Here is a 13596-nt window from a genome sequence, read left to right on the forward strand (position 1 = left end):
AAAGATTTGCAAATTCCTACCTCTTTCCTGACCTCTCTCTCCTGGGACCCTCCTTGTTATCTTCCACAGGCTATGCAACATTTCCGCACTCACATCTCTCTGGTACCTCCAATTCAAAGTCTCGGCTCTCTCTCAGAGATACACCCCAGAATTCTTTGCACCCTCCTCCCAAGTTCTATTGACATCGACCCCCAAATGCCTCCGCCCTTTGTCCATCCTGCTCTATCCCCACTACTAACCACTTAGCCCAGGACGTCACCACTGCTCACTCCATCCCCATAGATGCCACACTGCCCCTAAAGGGTCTCCAAGCTTCCAAACTCAGCCTTACACACCTGCTAAGCTTCCCACAAGTTGCGTTTCTCAAAGTACTCACCACGTCCTTTCCCGGCGTAGATCATGACTAACGCCTGTCTGTCCATGTCCCAGAAGACACCAGCCCACACAAAGGGTCCAACCTATGCCTGTCACCTGCCTGGCGGCAGGGCGGAATGTTGAAATGCTCGCTACACGGGGCGGCTAATTTCTAGTTTTGAAACAAACTCGCTCTTCGGTCTTGGGTCTAGAGATCATTAACTCCCATTTTTCCTTTCTACAAATGATATACTTTTGCAAGCTGTTCTAAATTTTTTTTTTTCAACGTTTATTTATTTTTGGGACAGAGAGAGACAGAGCATGAACGGGGGAGGGGCAGAGAGAGAGCGAGACACAGAATTGGAAACAGGCTCCAGGCTCCGAGCCATCCGCCCAGAGCCTGACGCGGGGCTCGAACTCCCGGACCGCGAGATCGTGACCTGGCTGAAGTCGGATGCTTAACCGACTGCGCCACCCAGGCGCCCCTTGCACGCTGTTCTAAATGTTTCAGTTACACTTCAGCATAGTAAGATTTCATCGTGATACATGGTAATTAGAATCCCAAATCATCACCCCCTATTTTTTGGAAAAGGTAAGGTATAAAGAGGTGAACAAATACCCCTTTCAAACGCTTTTACACGGGTTCCTGGCCAAGTTAATGACCAGAAGAAGGAGAGTCCTATCAGGCCACTTGACAAAGGCGGAATGGGGCTCTTTGCAGACAGGCGCTCCGCGAAATGGCCAGTATAGAGAAGCCAGCCAAGCTCTCTCTGAAGAATAAATCGGGAATTCTCTTTTCCTGCCCACCGCCCAACAATTCCTGGTTTTTAGATGCTTCTGTGGCCCCCTAGATGCGCAAACACCAGAAAAGGGAAAGCAGGAAAGCCCCACAAGTTAGTATGCCTGTGCCTGGCCAGAATGGAAGCAGGAAACGTGAGAGCTCGCAGAAGCCGTCTGGGGACCAGGCCGGGGTGGGAGCCATGTTCCTAGTTTGGAGGCCCCTTCAGATTGAACTTCCAAGCCCTCGGCCAAACTCTCCCGGCGGCGTGCTCCCCGCCGACACGAGCTCTGTGCATTTGGCAAGCCGTGCGGCCAGAAGAATCTGGATTCCCACACGCTGGGCTCCCACCACACATTAGGGCTCAACTCAGAGACGCCACGACAGTGGCCTCCACCATCATCTGAGCGAGAGCCAGAATCTAGCACCTATCTCCCACATCCCACGATGCTACCAAACACTCCCGGCCACCCTCTGGGCTGTAACGCCCACCCTCTGGGCTGAACAGTAAGAGACTTGGAACCAACACGCCAGGAAAAGAAAATAATTAACATCAAGCCAAATTCCCATCATCTGCAGAAATCGGGAGTTGTTTTCCAGTGCAGCGCTGATCATTTACATAACTAGGGCCCTCAGACCATTTGGTATTCCATTTCTTAAGCAAGCAGAGATCAACGGGTCACTAAGGGAAGAAAGACTAACATCCTTATGACCCAGACTGTGTAATGGGGGCCTCTGCACGGCTGACCTAATTAAATGCCCGTGGCAACCTAGGAGATGGGTGTGATTACACCCATTTTACAGATGGGAAAGCTGGTGCTTGCTTTAAAAAAAACAAAACCGGGGCGTCTGGGCGGCTCAGTTGGTTCAGCGTCTGACTTTGGCTCACGTCACGATCTTGTGGTTCGTGGGTTCGAGCCCCACATCGGGCTCTGTGCTGACAGCTCAGAGCCTGAAGCCTGCTCCGGATTCTGTGTCTCCCCCTCTCTCTGCCCCTCCCCTGCTCATGCTCTGTCTCTCTCTGTCTCTCAAAAATAAATAAATGTTAAAAAAGAAAAAAAATTTTTAAAAAATTAAAAAACCAAAAGCAAACAAACACCCACTCAGGCTTAACACATGGGAGTAAGTTTAACTGGTCTGGGGATTTGGTAAGAAGAAAAGTTAGTGGCCTCTGAACTAGAAACAGCACAACTTTCATAATTTGTACAAGGCTCAAATACCCCATATTACCTAGTTGTATTCCGTGTACATCACGGTGCTTCTTTACCTGCCAACTGCCTAGTTCCCCACCAACACACACACACACACACACACACACACGCACACACTTACATCGGAAAGCGGCTCAAGGACAGGCCCTACAAGTTCATCTCTGTATCCCCAGCACTGAGCACAGGGCCTGACCCAGTAAATGTTTACTGAGGCGAATTCATAATTGCATTCCATCAGTAATGAGCCAGAGAGCTCACTCAACAGTTCCTTAAGCTGGCCTCCAGTAAGCTCACTGCTAGCGGCCATGAGGCATGCGTATGGGCAGGCCAGGATCTGGCCCTTCCCCTGCTTCTTCCCCTCCACTGTCAGGAAAAAGCCCTCCATTTCTGGAAGCAGGCTCTGCTCAAGGGGACCATTCTTTTTTTTTTTTTTTTTTTCAACGTTTATTTATTTTTGAGACAGAGAGAGACAGAGCATGAACAGGGGAGGGTCAGAGAGAGAGGGAGACACAGAATCGGAAGCAGGCTCCGGGCTCTGAGCTGTCAGCACAGAGCCCGACACGGGGCTCGAACTCACGCACCGCGAGATCGTGACCTGAGCCGAAGTCGGACGCTTAACCGACTGAGCCACCCAGGCGCCCCTCAAGGGGACCATTCTTAAGATCTTCATCAACCACCAGCTTCATATCGGTTCTAGGGCTTTAACTGCAGAGGATCCTCAGCTAAGGGAACCCTGCAAGGCCCTATCAGGACACAGCTATGTCCCTTCTAGCCCACCCTGTGCGAGTGGTCCTCCCCTCCATCCAGAGTGAAGCAGGGATTCCCTGAGAGAGCAGGGGAGTCTGGGGAGCGGAGTGGGTGAGGAATGAACCACAGGGCCAGGTCTGGGACCAGTCACTTTTCTCTGTGGACCTAGGCGTCCCCATGTTGGAAATACAGAAAATGACTTAGACATACCTACCTGCCCAAAGGTTTCCTGGTACCTCCTAACAGTCCTCGCTTATCCTAAAATCACACCTATCCCAGAGCTGTTCTGAGGTTATGGATGATACTGGATGTAAAAGGCTTGTCCTGTGCCTGGCAGATGTTAAGTTCTCAAAAACAGGTAGTAATTAATCACGGCGAGAATCGCTATTATCACAACCCCATTGACAAGGGCATTTTCGCTCTTCATCCTAAAATGTATTCGCTTGCCCCCTTTCACAAAGTTCACCTGACCCTTGGTTCCTTCTCTACTACACTGAACAGAGGAGGAAGGATGTCCGAGTTCTCAGCTGGGAGCAGGGGCGGATCCCCGCGGGCTCCATGAGCCTGGTGCAAGGCGCATCCTCCTCTCCTGTTCCGAGCAGAAGAACACCCCACCTTTCTGAAACCCCTCCTGTGACCTCTGTACACCACACCCTGCCTTTCCTCCCGACCTCTGAGTCCCCTCAGCCTCTACTGCCATCGGGTGCTTTGAGCCAAGCTCCAGATTTGAGAGTTTTTTTCTACTGCCCCTCTGCTCCGCCTCGCCCCGCCTAGATGCCCACCCGTGCCTTGAAACTACACTTCCTTTGCTGGCTGCCAAGGTCCCAGCCCAGCCCTCAGAGCTAAGCTCTGGCCTGCAGCTTCCTGCTCGACAGCGGCCCTTGAAGGGCGCCCGCGCATGTTCAAGGTGCATCCTGGATGGCCCACCAGAATCTATTCCCACTCCCTAGTCCTCCTCGTCCCGATCAGCGGCACCGCCATCCAGTCTCTCCGACCGGAAATCTACTCAGTACCCCGACAGCAAAACAGATCCCACATCAGTGGTCTCCTCCGGTGCCTCCGGGAGCCAAGAAACCCTAACACAAACCACCATCACCTTCCGCAGGACCCCGAGCTTCTAACCCAGCGGTCACGAGCAGTGCGAGAAGGAGCGAGCTTCGCAGCACAAACCCGACCCCGTCAGGCCCCTCCGTGGCTCGCCATGTGCCGGGAGCGCCCGGCCCGGGTCTAGGAGGCCCTGAATCAGCAGGGCCCGCCCGTCTCCAGCCGCATCTCACACCCTGCTCTCGACGTCCCTCCCCAGAAGCCGCACAGCTCTCCCTCCGCGTGAGCGCCCACCGGCCACCTGCGCCCACACCCGGCCCCGGGCCCCCCACTGACCTCACACTGCCTGTTTCCTGCACAGCACGCTTCTCAGCCTTTTACATACTTACTTTTAGTCCCACATTTCTTGTTAATCTCTCCTGCTGCCGCCCGAGGTTCCTGCTCCAAGAGGTCCAGGCCTGGAGCCACTCCACCACCCGCTATGGGAATGCTTCCCCCTCTCCCACACAGGGAGGGTCCAGAGTGACCAAGACCTGAGGGTCACACCTGGCAGCCTGCGGGCAGGTCATACTCCCCAGGGTTTTAGTTAGGACTATCTGGAAGCTACAGCAAAGGTGAACTAGAACAACGGATGCCGACGTTTGCCAGGTTCACCTGTCGCGCTGGTCTTCCTCTCCACACGCGATCCCCCCTGTGCGAACACACTATTTATGCCTGAACCATTCAAAGTGAGTTGCAGGGGCACCTGGGTGGCTCAGTTGGTTAAGCGGCTGACTTTGGCTCAGGTCACGATCTCGCGGTTCGTGGGCTCGAGCCCCGTGTCGGGCTCTGGGCCGGCAGCTCGGAGCCTGGAGCCTGCTTCAGATTCTGGGTCTCCCTCTCTCTCTGCCCCTCCCCTGCTTGCGCCGTCTCTCTCTCAAAAATAAACAAACATTAAAAAACAAAAAATGAAAAGTGAGTTACAGACCCCACTGATACTTCACACCTTAATACCTGAGCAAAGATCTACCTTTAACACGAGGCCACTATCACCACCTCCAGATTTAACACGGATCCATCTGGCCGTACTACCTAATACAGTCCACATTCAAATTTCAGTTCATAAATGTTCTTGATAAAAGCTGCCCCTCCCCCCTCCCATCCTGAACAAGACCCAGTCCAGGGTCACGCGAGTACATGGAGCTGTCCTGTCTCTTAAGTTGCCTTTAATCTGGAACCATCTCCCCAGTACTTTTTGTCTTTCGTGATGCTGACATTGTGAAGCGATGTCTTGTGAAATGTCCCACATTCCGGAGCTGACCGTTTCCTCACGTCAAAGGCTTTCCAGGTGACAAACTCCCCTGGGTTCGTGCACCTGCACACAGAGACAGGCACCAAACTGTCTCCTAAAATCTACACGGTGGGGGCGCCTGGGTGGCGCAGTCGGTTAAGCGTCCGACTTCAACCAGGTCACGATCTCGCGGTCCGTGAGTTCGAGCCCCGCGTCAGGCTCTGGGCTGATGGCTCGGAGCCTGGAGCCTGTTTCCAATTCTGTGTCTCCCTCTCTCTCTGCCCCTCTCCCCGTTCATGCTCTCTCTCTCTCTGTCCCCAAAATAAATAAAAAAACGTTGAAAAAAAAATTAAAAAAAAAAAATCTACACGGTGAGTGCTTTTTTAGGGGGGAAGAAAAAGATCTGAAAAAGTCTTCAAGTCTGGACTCTCTTGAAACAACAACGACAACAACAACAACAGAACACGTGGTAGCTCTGGCCAGGTTCCGATGTGGCCACAGGAGCAGGGGCGGAGATGTGGCCACCCCTCCCCCGGATCCCTAACGCCACGGGGCCAGGCGAGGGCCACCTCGCTCACTCATAGGACTTGGCACAGCCGTGACCCAGCCCAGGTCCCCACGGTGACAGTGGGCCCACGCCCACGAGAGAACCTCGCTTCTTTGGGGACCCGAAGATGGGCTTCAAGCTCCAGCACAGGTAGGCAGTGACCCCACCTCTGCCCAAGGACAAAGTCCTACAACCCTCCCTGCAAAGCGTGAGCTAAGGAAGGGTGTCTTGGGTTATCCAAAACGCCCCAGAGGACATCAGGGCACCTGTCTAACTGCTTTCAGAATAACTCAGATGTTTAAAGTTCCACTGCCAGGGGCATGCTTGGAATGCAGACGGTTCACCTCAGGGGACCTGGCCAACTTCTAACCAGAGGGTCACCCCGCGAGAGGAGACAAAATAAACCCAGATGACATCCAGGACTCGGTGTTACTAAGATATCCCTTCGCCTGATCTCTGTTCTTAGAATATTTTACGCCCTTTCAAACTTGCAGCCATAACCCCAACACCCAAAGTCTCCGTCCACCAACTCGGCACAGAACGAATACAGCCAAAAACAATCACCCGCGCCCCCTCAACGCCCGCGGCTCTCTACCGAGAGCTGAATCTCAGGAGAGGAGACACCTTTTCTGCTCATCTATGCAGTCCCTTGACGTTTCTGAGGCTGCTCTGGCTTTGAAAAGAGTTCACTAAGCCCCTGTGTGAATAATGCAGTAAGTATTTTCCAGGTTGTACGAGACATGCAAGGGCCTGACTCAGCAAACGAGCACGTCCAAAGAGCCTGTTTTCTTCACAGGCTTGCTTGCTTGCTTGCTTTCTTTCTTTCTTTCTTTCTTTCTTTCTTTCTTTCTTTCTTTTTTTTTTTTTTTAAACTGGAATCTACCCAACTGAGGAGAATGTGAAGGACTCACTTTCTGGGAAGCCAGGTATTCCATGCCTCTCGCCAGCTGGTAGGTGCAGGACACCAAGTCCTTGAAGGTCATCTGCTCCTCGGGGACGCGGTTAATGTCATAGGAGTACTCCATCCCGGGGGGCCTGCGGGCTCGGAGGTATTCCCGGAGGTTGCCCTTCGAGGCGTACTCAACTATGACATAGAGCGGCCCTGCGGACGGAGTAGAGAAAGCAGCTCAGGAAGGCAACTACCCTTCCCAGATCTGCCCCCCCCGCCCGGGAACCTCAGCACAGTGTGAGCTCTCACAAGCCGGCGTTTTTTTTTTTGTTGAATTTGAACACACGGAAAAGCACACACAAAAACAGGACAGCGGCACCTCTCCTCTTCCCCAAAATGCCAATCGACACTTGGTCAAGAGAGCGAGCCCCCAGTCTTCCAGAAATAAACAGAGGTACGGCGAGTGCCCCCCTCCTGGCGCTCCAGTGCCCTCCTAGAGAGCAATGGCTATCAGAGATCTCTCTCTGCCCGTTCATTTTAAATCATTTTACCCACATATATGTATCGATAAGCAATGCACTGGTTTCCAGCACATAAATGCGTCGTGAGGATACGGCTTTGCAACATTTTCCCCCTACGTATTATCCTTGAGGAAGGAACCCAGTCGGGCTGATAAAAAAAAAAATCTAGATCATTCTTTTCAACAGCTATATATACATTCTACCATATAAATAGGCCACACTTTATTTACTTCTCTCTACTTATGGGCATTTACGTTGCTTCCAGGTTGGTCATGAACAAACGCTTCTGGCTACGCCTCCTTACACACACGTGCGATCCCTTCTCTGAGGCACAGGTCGGAGGTTGGCAAAGGACAGCCCGCAGGCCAAATCCTGCCCACTGCCTGTTTTTGCAATTAAATCGTATTGGCACGCAGCCAGGCCCATCCACTTCTGCATCGTCTGTGGCTGCTTTCTCGCTACCGGGCAAACGCGAGTCGTGGCCACCGAGACCCACGCTAAAGGCCACCAAACCAAAAATATCCACCATCACCCTCCACGGAAAGTCTCCCGACTCCCGGTCTCGACCTAAGAGAGAAGCTGCTGAGGCAAAGAGAGGATTTTCAAGTCTATTAATTATCCTCAGTCGGAGTCCCAAAGTGCCAGTCAGCTCCCCAGTGGGAGAAGCCAGGGCTCTGTCTCCCCCGAGGCAGATAACGTGTCCCTTCCTTCGACTCTCTCCTCTTCTAAGCTGGTCTTGGGAGCTCAGCCATCCGCTGCCCATAGCAAGACATGGCTTCCTCAATCCCCATTTTAAGGCATCTGTCACCCCAAACATAGGGTCTTCTTTTGAGAAACCCCTCTTAGCACCATCAGACAAAACCACAAGGAGCCTGTCCTTTCCGAACACCCTCCAGGTTATGGCCTCAAAACAGCAGGACTCTATAAGGCCCTCCCATCCAAAGCCACCCAACGCCTACCATTCCCCAGTCCCCCAGTACGGTCACAAAGTCGCCTTTGTGTTCATGGCCAGGAACATCTTCCTAAGGGGATTTTTAAAGAGAACTTTAAACATGCGCTTGAGGTGCCCTAGGAGCAAGATCCAAAAGTCCAACCGTTTCTAAAATGATGCTAACATTGAAGCGTAAATTATTTGGATGAAAGCATTTTTTCCTCCTACTCACCATCCTGAGTGCAGGCTCCCAGGAGATTTATGATATTTTTGTGTTTTCCAATCATCTTCATCATCTCCATCTCTGACACAAGATCAGAAAGATCCTTCTCTGTGGCATCATCTACAAACATTCGGTAAATTAAAAACCAGTTACTTTTCTCTTAACCCGTCAGCTGCTGCTGTAAGTCAGTGCCAAAAACGTAGTTGAAACAGCATGAAATTGAATTTTAGAACCAGAAAAGCCTTTCCAAATCATCTCCTTCATTTTACTGGGAAGGGGGCAAAGGCCCGGACGGGGAACTGCCCCGATCCGTGTCAAATAGCTAATTTGGGGTCAATGAGGTCAAAAGTCAGGACTAGAAATATAGACCTTCTTCTGCGAAAGGCCAATTCTTTTCTAGCAAACCTCACAAATTGGGGGAGCCGGGGGGGGGGGGAGGTGTTTAAATTCATCATGAAATAATTCCATCCTCTGGCAGATCTAAGGGGCCTCAGAAAAAACCTTATCAAACTTCAAGACGTCTGAAAACAACTGTGAGCGCATCAGGGGTGGGGAGAGGGACCCGGATGGGGTATGTCAAATCACTACAGACTTTCTCTAGACCAAGTGCTGCTAATCCAAGCCCCTGTAGCCCTTAGAAAATTCACAGACAGGTTCAGGGGGCACCTCATAACTGTGTGTATGTGTGTGTGTATGTGTGTGCACTCTGAGTGGGCAAAGGCCCATGCCTTCTATAATGGGTTTCTCAAAGGGGGCTGTGATTCTCAACATAAAAGAATTAAAGTTTTCTAAACTTTTGCTCTATAATTTCAAGAAAAGCGGCTTAGGTCCTACAGTCACAGGCTCACAGCTTCTAGAAAGTGGCAAGCCTCTTCCACGTGAACCTCTCTGAGCCAATTCAATATGGAACAATCTGCATTTACTAAAACAATGAGTTAAGGGAATACGTAGCAGCCTCACTGCAAAAAGCTTTTCAGCTTCACAAAAGGAGGAGCAATGCAATTAAGTGACTGGAGGGTAAGACAGACACACGGAGCACAGACAGGGCTGGGATGTTGCTGTGAGCCACCCACTGGCTGTAAAAAAAAAGGACGCCTGACAGGGCTCTGGGGCTAACGTCTTCCTCCATCCTGAAAGGGAGGACCAACCTGGGTACATCCAAAGAAATAACCCCCCCAGACCTCCACTTCTGAACTCCAGACGCCAAACAGAAGTTCTGCCAAAGGAGGCGGGAAGCCTGGGCCCTCCCCACACGTGCCCTGGCACGTGGCCAGGGGGTGCCAAGGTTGGCTGTTGTGGGGCACGCAGCCCACCACACCTGCCACGCAAGAGGGCCAGGGCGCACGAGGCAGGCCCCGGCCACACAAGACGAAAGCCAGAGGGCCACCTCTCTTGGTGGAGCTGAGACACGTGGGGTGGGGGAGCACAGTCCTCCCAGGCATCAAACCCCAACGTGAGGACCTCAAAACGCCCCAGTTTTCTTGGGAGCCATGCAGATCAACAACTTAAAAAAAAATTCATCTTTCTTACTCCTTCCACCTGCTACCTCCCCACACAGGGAGGGACAGGATCATCCCACGACAGCCCATGAAAGAAAGAAAGAGCCTAATTCAGGAAGCATCCACAAATGGGTCAGGCACCCATATTCAAGAACAGGTGTCTCTGCCCAGACACGTGGGAAAAACCGTCCTTTCTAAGATCCCTACGACAGGATTTATAATGTAACCGTTCCCTATAACTCGTCTCATAAAAGAATACTGTGGAGGAAGAAGTTAATGTTTGAAACGCCGTAAGCTCCTTGGACATAGGCACGAAGCAGGGCTAGGAGGTCAGTGCACAACGACATGTGACGTTCACGTCCCGGGGTAACTGCTCACATGGCCCAGAAGGTTCTGCCCAGCCACCGATCCTGCTGGTGTCCGTTTAGCTTTCTAAGGGATTCTCCCAGACCGGTGTCAATTCTGTTTTGTTTCTCTTACAAAACAGAAGGTGTGACCTCCTCTCCCTGCACCCCCTCACTCCCTCCAAAAGGGTCAACCTTCCTTTATTTGTAAGGGAAGGTTTGGGACCCAAATCCAAGAGGCCGATGCTCCTCTAAATTAATCAATCATACGTGAGTTGCTACTTTCTAAGCATCTACAAAAATAGAGGGAATAGGAAATCACGGTCATCACCTAGGAGCTGACGAAGAACAATCTGGGAGGCTACCACTTTCTAACAAAACTGGCTTTTCTTTCTTGTAAGTGCACACAGCTCAAGATAAATCGTCTGTCCGGGATGCTGATTTATATGGAAAACTTCTCAACCCCTAGGTCAACTATGTGCTCTCTGACCCCTGCCATGATAGAGTTCACATGCCACAAAAGGAACATTCTTGATAAGACTTTCCACCCCTTTCCCACCCCCACCCATCCCCCTCACCCCACTCACCTTTCAACATCTTCACTGCCACGGTGACTGCTTCCTTGGGCTTCTCTTTGTCAATCCCCACTGCTTCGGCCATGACCACTTGCCCAAAGCAACCTTCCCCCAGAGGTTTGCCCAGCGTCAGCCTAAATGTGTAAATAGGGGATTAGCACACGGCATCTGGTGAAGGGGTGTAGCGAGGGAAATTCCAGAACTAAATATAAAAATCTTTCAGCGGCTTGCAAAAGCATGGAGCATTTATCATATGGAACTAATGAGACCTGGGGTACACACGCGCTTGAGTATTTTCTTAGTGACGTTTTAGAGAATGTCAATTACGGGTGGAACAGCTATTAAATTTCACATTTGTGTTCACGATTTATTTTCTTTGTGGAAGGTATCCTCGCTAGTGAGGTGGTCAGCTTTCCTAAGTGCTAACAATGCGGAGCTTTTGATCTTGAGCCAATTGAATATTTGTAATTTAGAATGTCTCAAAGAAAAAATGTTAAAGCTGTTCTTTTTTTTTTTTTTTTTTTTTTTCTGTCTCTGTGAAGTGAGGTCTTTAAAATCACTATTATTCAAATACCAATGGATTTTACGGTCACATTCCTGGCCAAGTTACATGATATGAATCTTAAACGCATTTCAAGGAATCTCTAATTTTTCCCTAAAGGAAAAAGAAAATTCTAGAAATTGAGGGGACTCTCTTTTGACCTCACAGTTTAGAAAATCCTTAACTACCCAAAATTAATAATGAAGAAAATCCAGAGTGAACACAAGGAACTGTATTTCTAAGCTCAGAAGCTCGGTGCACACCATACTAATAGCCATAGATTTGTCTCTGGGCATTCTCGAAGCCAAGAGAACAGAGAAATCTTTGGGATACTTATGAATGTGGTTTTTTCACTTAAGCACAACACAGTGAAGTATTAAGCTGCCCTTAGTAAATAAACACTATTTATGATAAGCACACAATGGTTTGCAAAAGCTAAGCAAAGACTGAAGGCGGCGTATGCTATGCTGAGGTCATTCTGTTTCTATCCTGAACTAAAATTAAATTTAATATCTTGGCAGAAAATAAACATTTGCATTGGAAAAATGGCTAATTTATGTCCTATTGCCCCGCTACGACAAGCGTAACAATCCTTTCTTTGTATAACTTCTGCCTCCAATCTAATAAACTGCTTCTAAATAGCCTTCATTCACTGGAAGTCTGCTCCACCTACGTTTGTGCTAAACTCCGTTTTGAAATGCCTAGCGCTCAGATTTTCCGCACTGAGGGTCCTCCCCCAAGGTGGGAGCTAACGGTCAGGCACACACAGACTTCCACTGTTGGCTGCAGCGTCACAGGCGACAAAAACCGTGCACTGAGCCTGAGAGCTGGGATTTCTTACGATACGATCGCAGCCCCCTAGTTCAGTCCTATTCGTGCAGGAATGTGCACACCCTCCGACTGGTACACTCAAACGAGGGAGCGAAGTGGCTTGGTGAGAAACAACCCCGTTCTCGTTCCACCTTCTCCAGGGAAGGAAACCACACCTTGTGTTTTCTCTGATGCCTCCCCAGTTATTGTTCAAGAAACAAGTCCCGAACGAAGAATGGTCTTTTCGCTACAGGACACAAACACACTGGAAATTACCTCCATTAGCTCTCTTGACAGAGTGACACCTGTAGAATTATTTGGTCCTAGCTTATGGCACACATTAGTATCTCGAAATTGGCTGCTGGGAAACAAAACTGGTGTGGAGTTGGGTGAATCGAAATCACAGGTGCCATGTAAGCTACCTCTCTTCCCAAAGAGAGCTCGTCATACCCAGTCTCTAGAAAAGCTTACCTTGGTACCTCCAAGTTTGTGTAGGAGTTTCTTTGATTGTAATTAAACACTTCTCTGACTTAACTTTAGGGAGATAACTGCAAATGCCAAGACAGACAGGGAGTGAAAGCTGTATCCCAGCCAGGCAAGAGGTTACGGCAGGTGGGGGAATGTAGACGTATAGTCTGGGATGTCCACCTTCTACTATTCCCAATGTTCAGATTCGAACGACTACAACAAGTGAGCTGACGGTCTTCAAGGACCGTCATACTTTGTCTTCTGGGCAGGACCAGAAATAGAGGGCTGGGAGCACAAGATCTGCCTCACAGACTCTCTGCCTGGCCCCACCATCTTCTTGATGTTTGTGGTTCAGAGCTCTCAGCCTACCCGTACAGGAAGGGAAACACAAGGCAGGGAAACTCAGAAGCCAAGAATTGTGCTCAGTCCTGGGAGGTCAATACTATGATCTTTAGTTTATAAAAATGGAAGTTCAGAAAATCAAGGTTGCCTAGCCACTGGCTAGCTGAACCAGGATTCAGATCCAGTCCAAGAGAGCCCAAATACGTGGACATCAAGCCAGATCAAGAGATAAACAGCTCCCGGTAATGCCTTCCACAGAGCCCGGGTGGGGATGCTGATTAGAACAAACATCGGATCAGAACACCTCCACACCATCCACTAAGGAAAATACTACGGACCACGGGAAATTTGATGTCAGATACCATATTTGAACCATTTCAGCCCCATATTACATGAATAACCATTAAAAACAGCCAACACTGAGTGAAGACTCCTAGGGCAATTTGTATTTTACATTTAATTTCTCCAAAGAAATGGACTACAGAACAGTCATGTTCTAGTC

At 50.0% G+C, this 13596-nt stretch overlaps 1 protein-coding gene across 10 annotated transcripts in view; it reads right to left on the reverse strand.

Moving 5' to 3' along the window:
• Positions 1–13596, reverse strand: part of FGFR2 (fibroblast growth factor receptor 2) — a 109776-nt gene that overhangs the window by 10647 nt on the left and 85533 nt on the right. For all 10 annotated transcript variants that reach the window (XM_023241020.2, XM_019813923.3, XM_019813922.3 and 7 more), the window contains 3 exons: positions 10946–11067; positions 8525–8635; positions 6863–7053 (listed from right to left, as the gene is read on the reverse strand). In XM_023241020.2, the coding sequence (XP_023096788.1) occupies positions 6863–7053; positions 8525–8635; positions 10946–11067 (424 nt within the window). The remainder of the gene's footprint in view (positions 1–6862; positions 7054–8524; positions 8636–10945; positions 11068–13596) is intronic.

The sequence above is a fragment of the Felis catus genome, chromosome D2 (assembly GCF_018350175.1).
Source record: "Felis catus isolate Fca126 chromosome D2, F.catus_Fca126_mat1.0, whole genome shotgun sequence".
NCBI lineage: Eukaryota > Metazoa > Chordata > Mammalia > Carnivora > Felidae > Felis > Felis catus.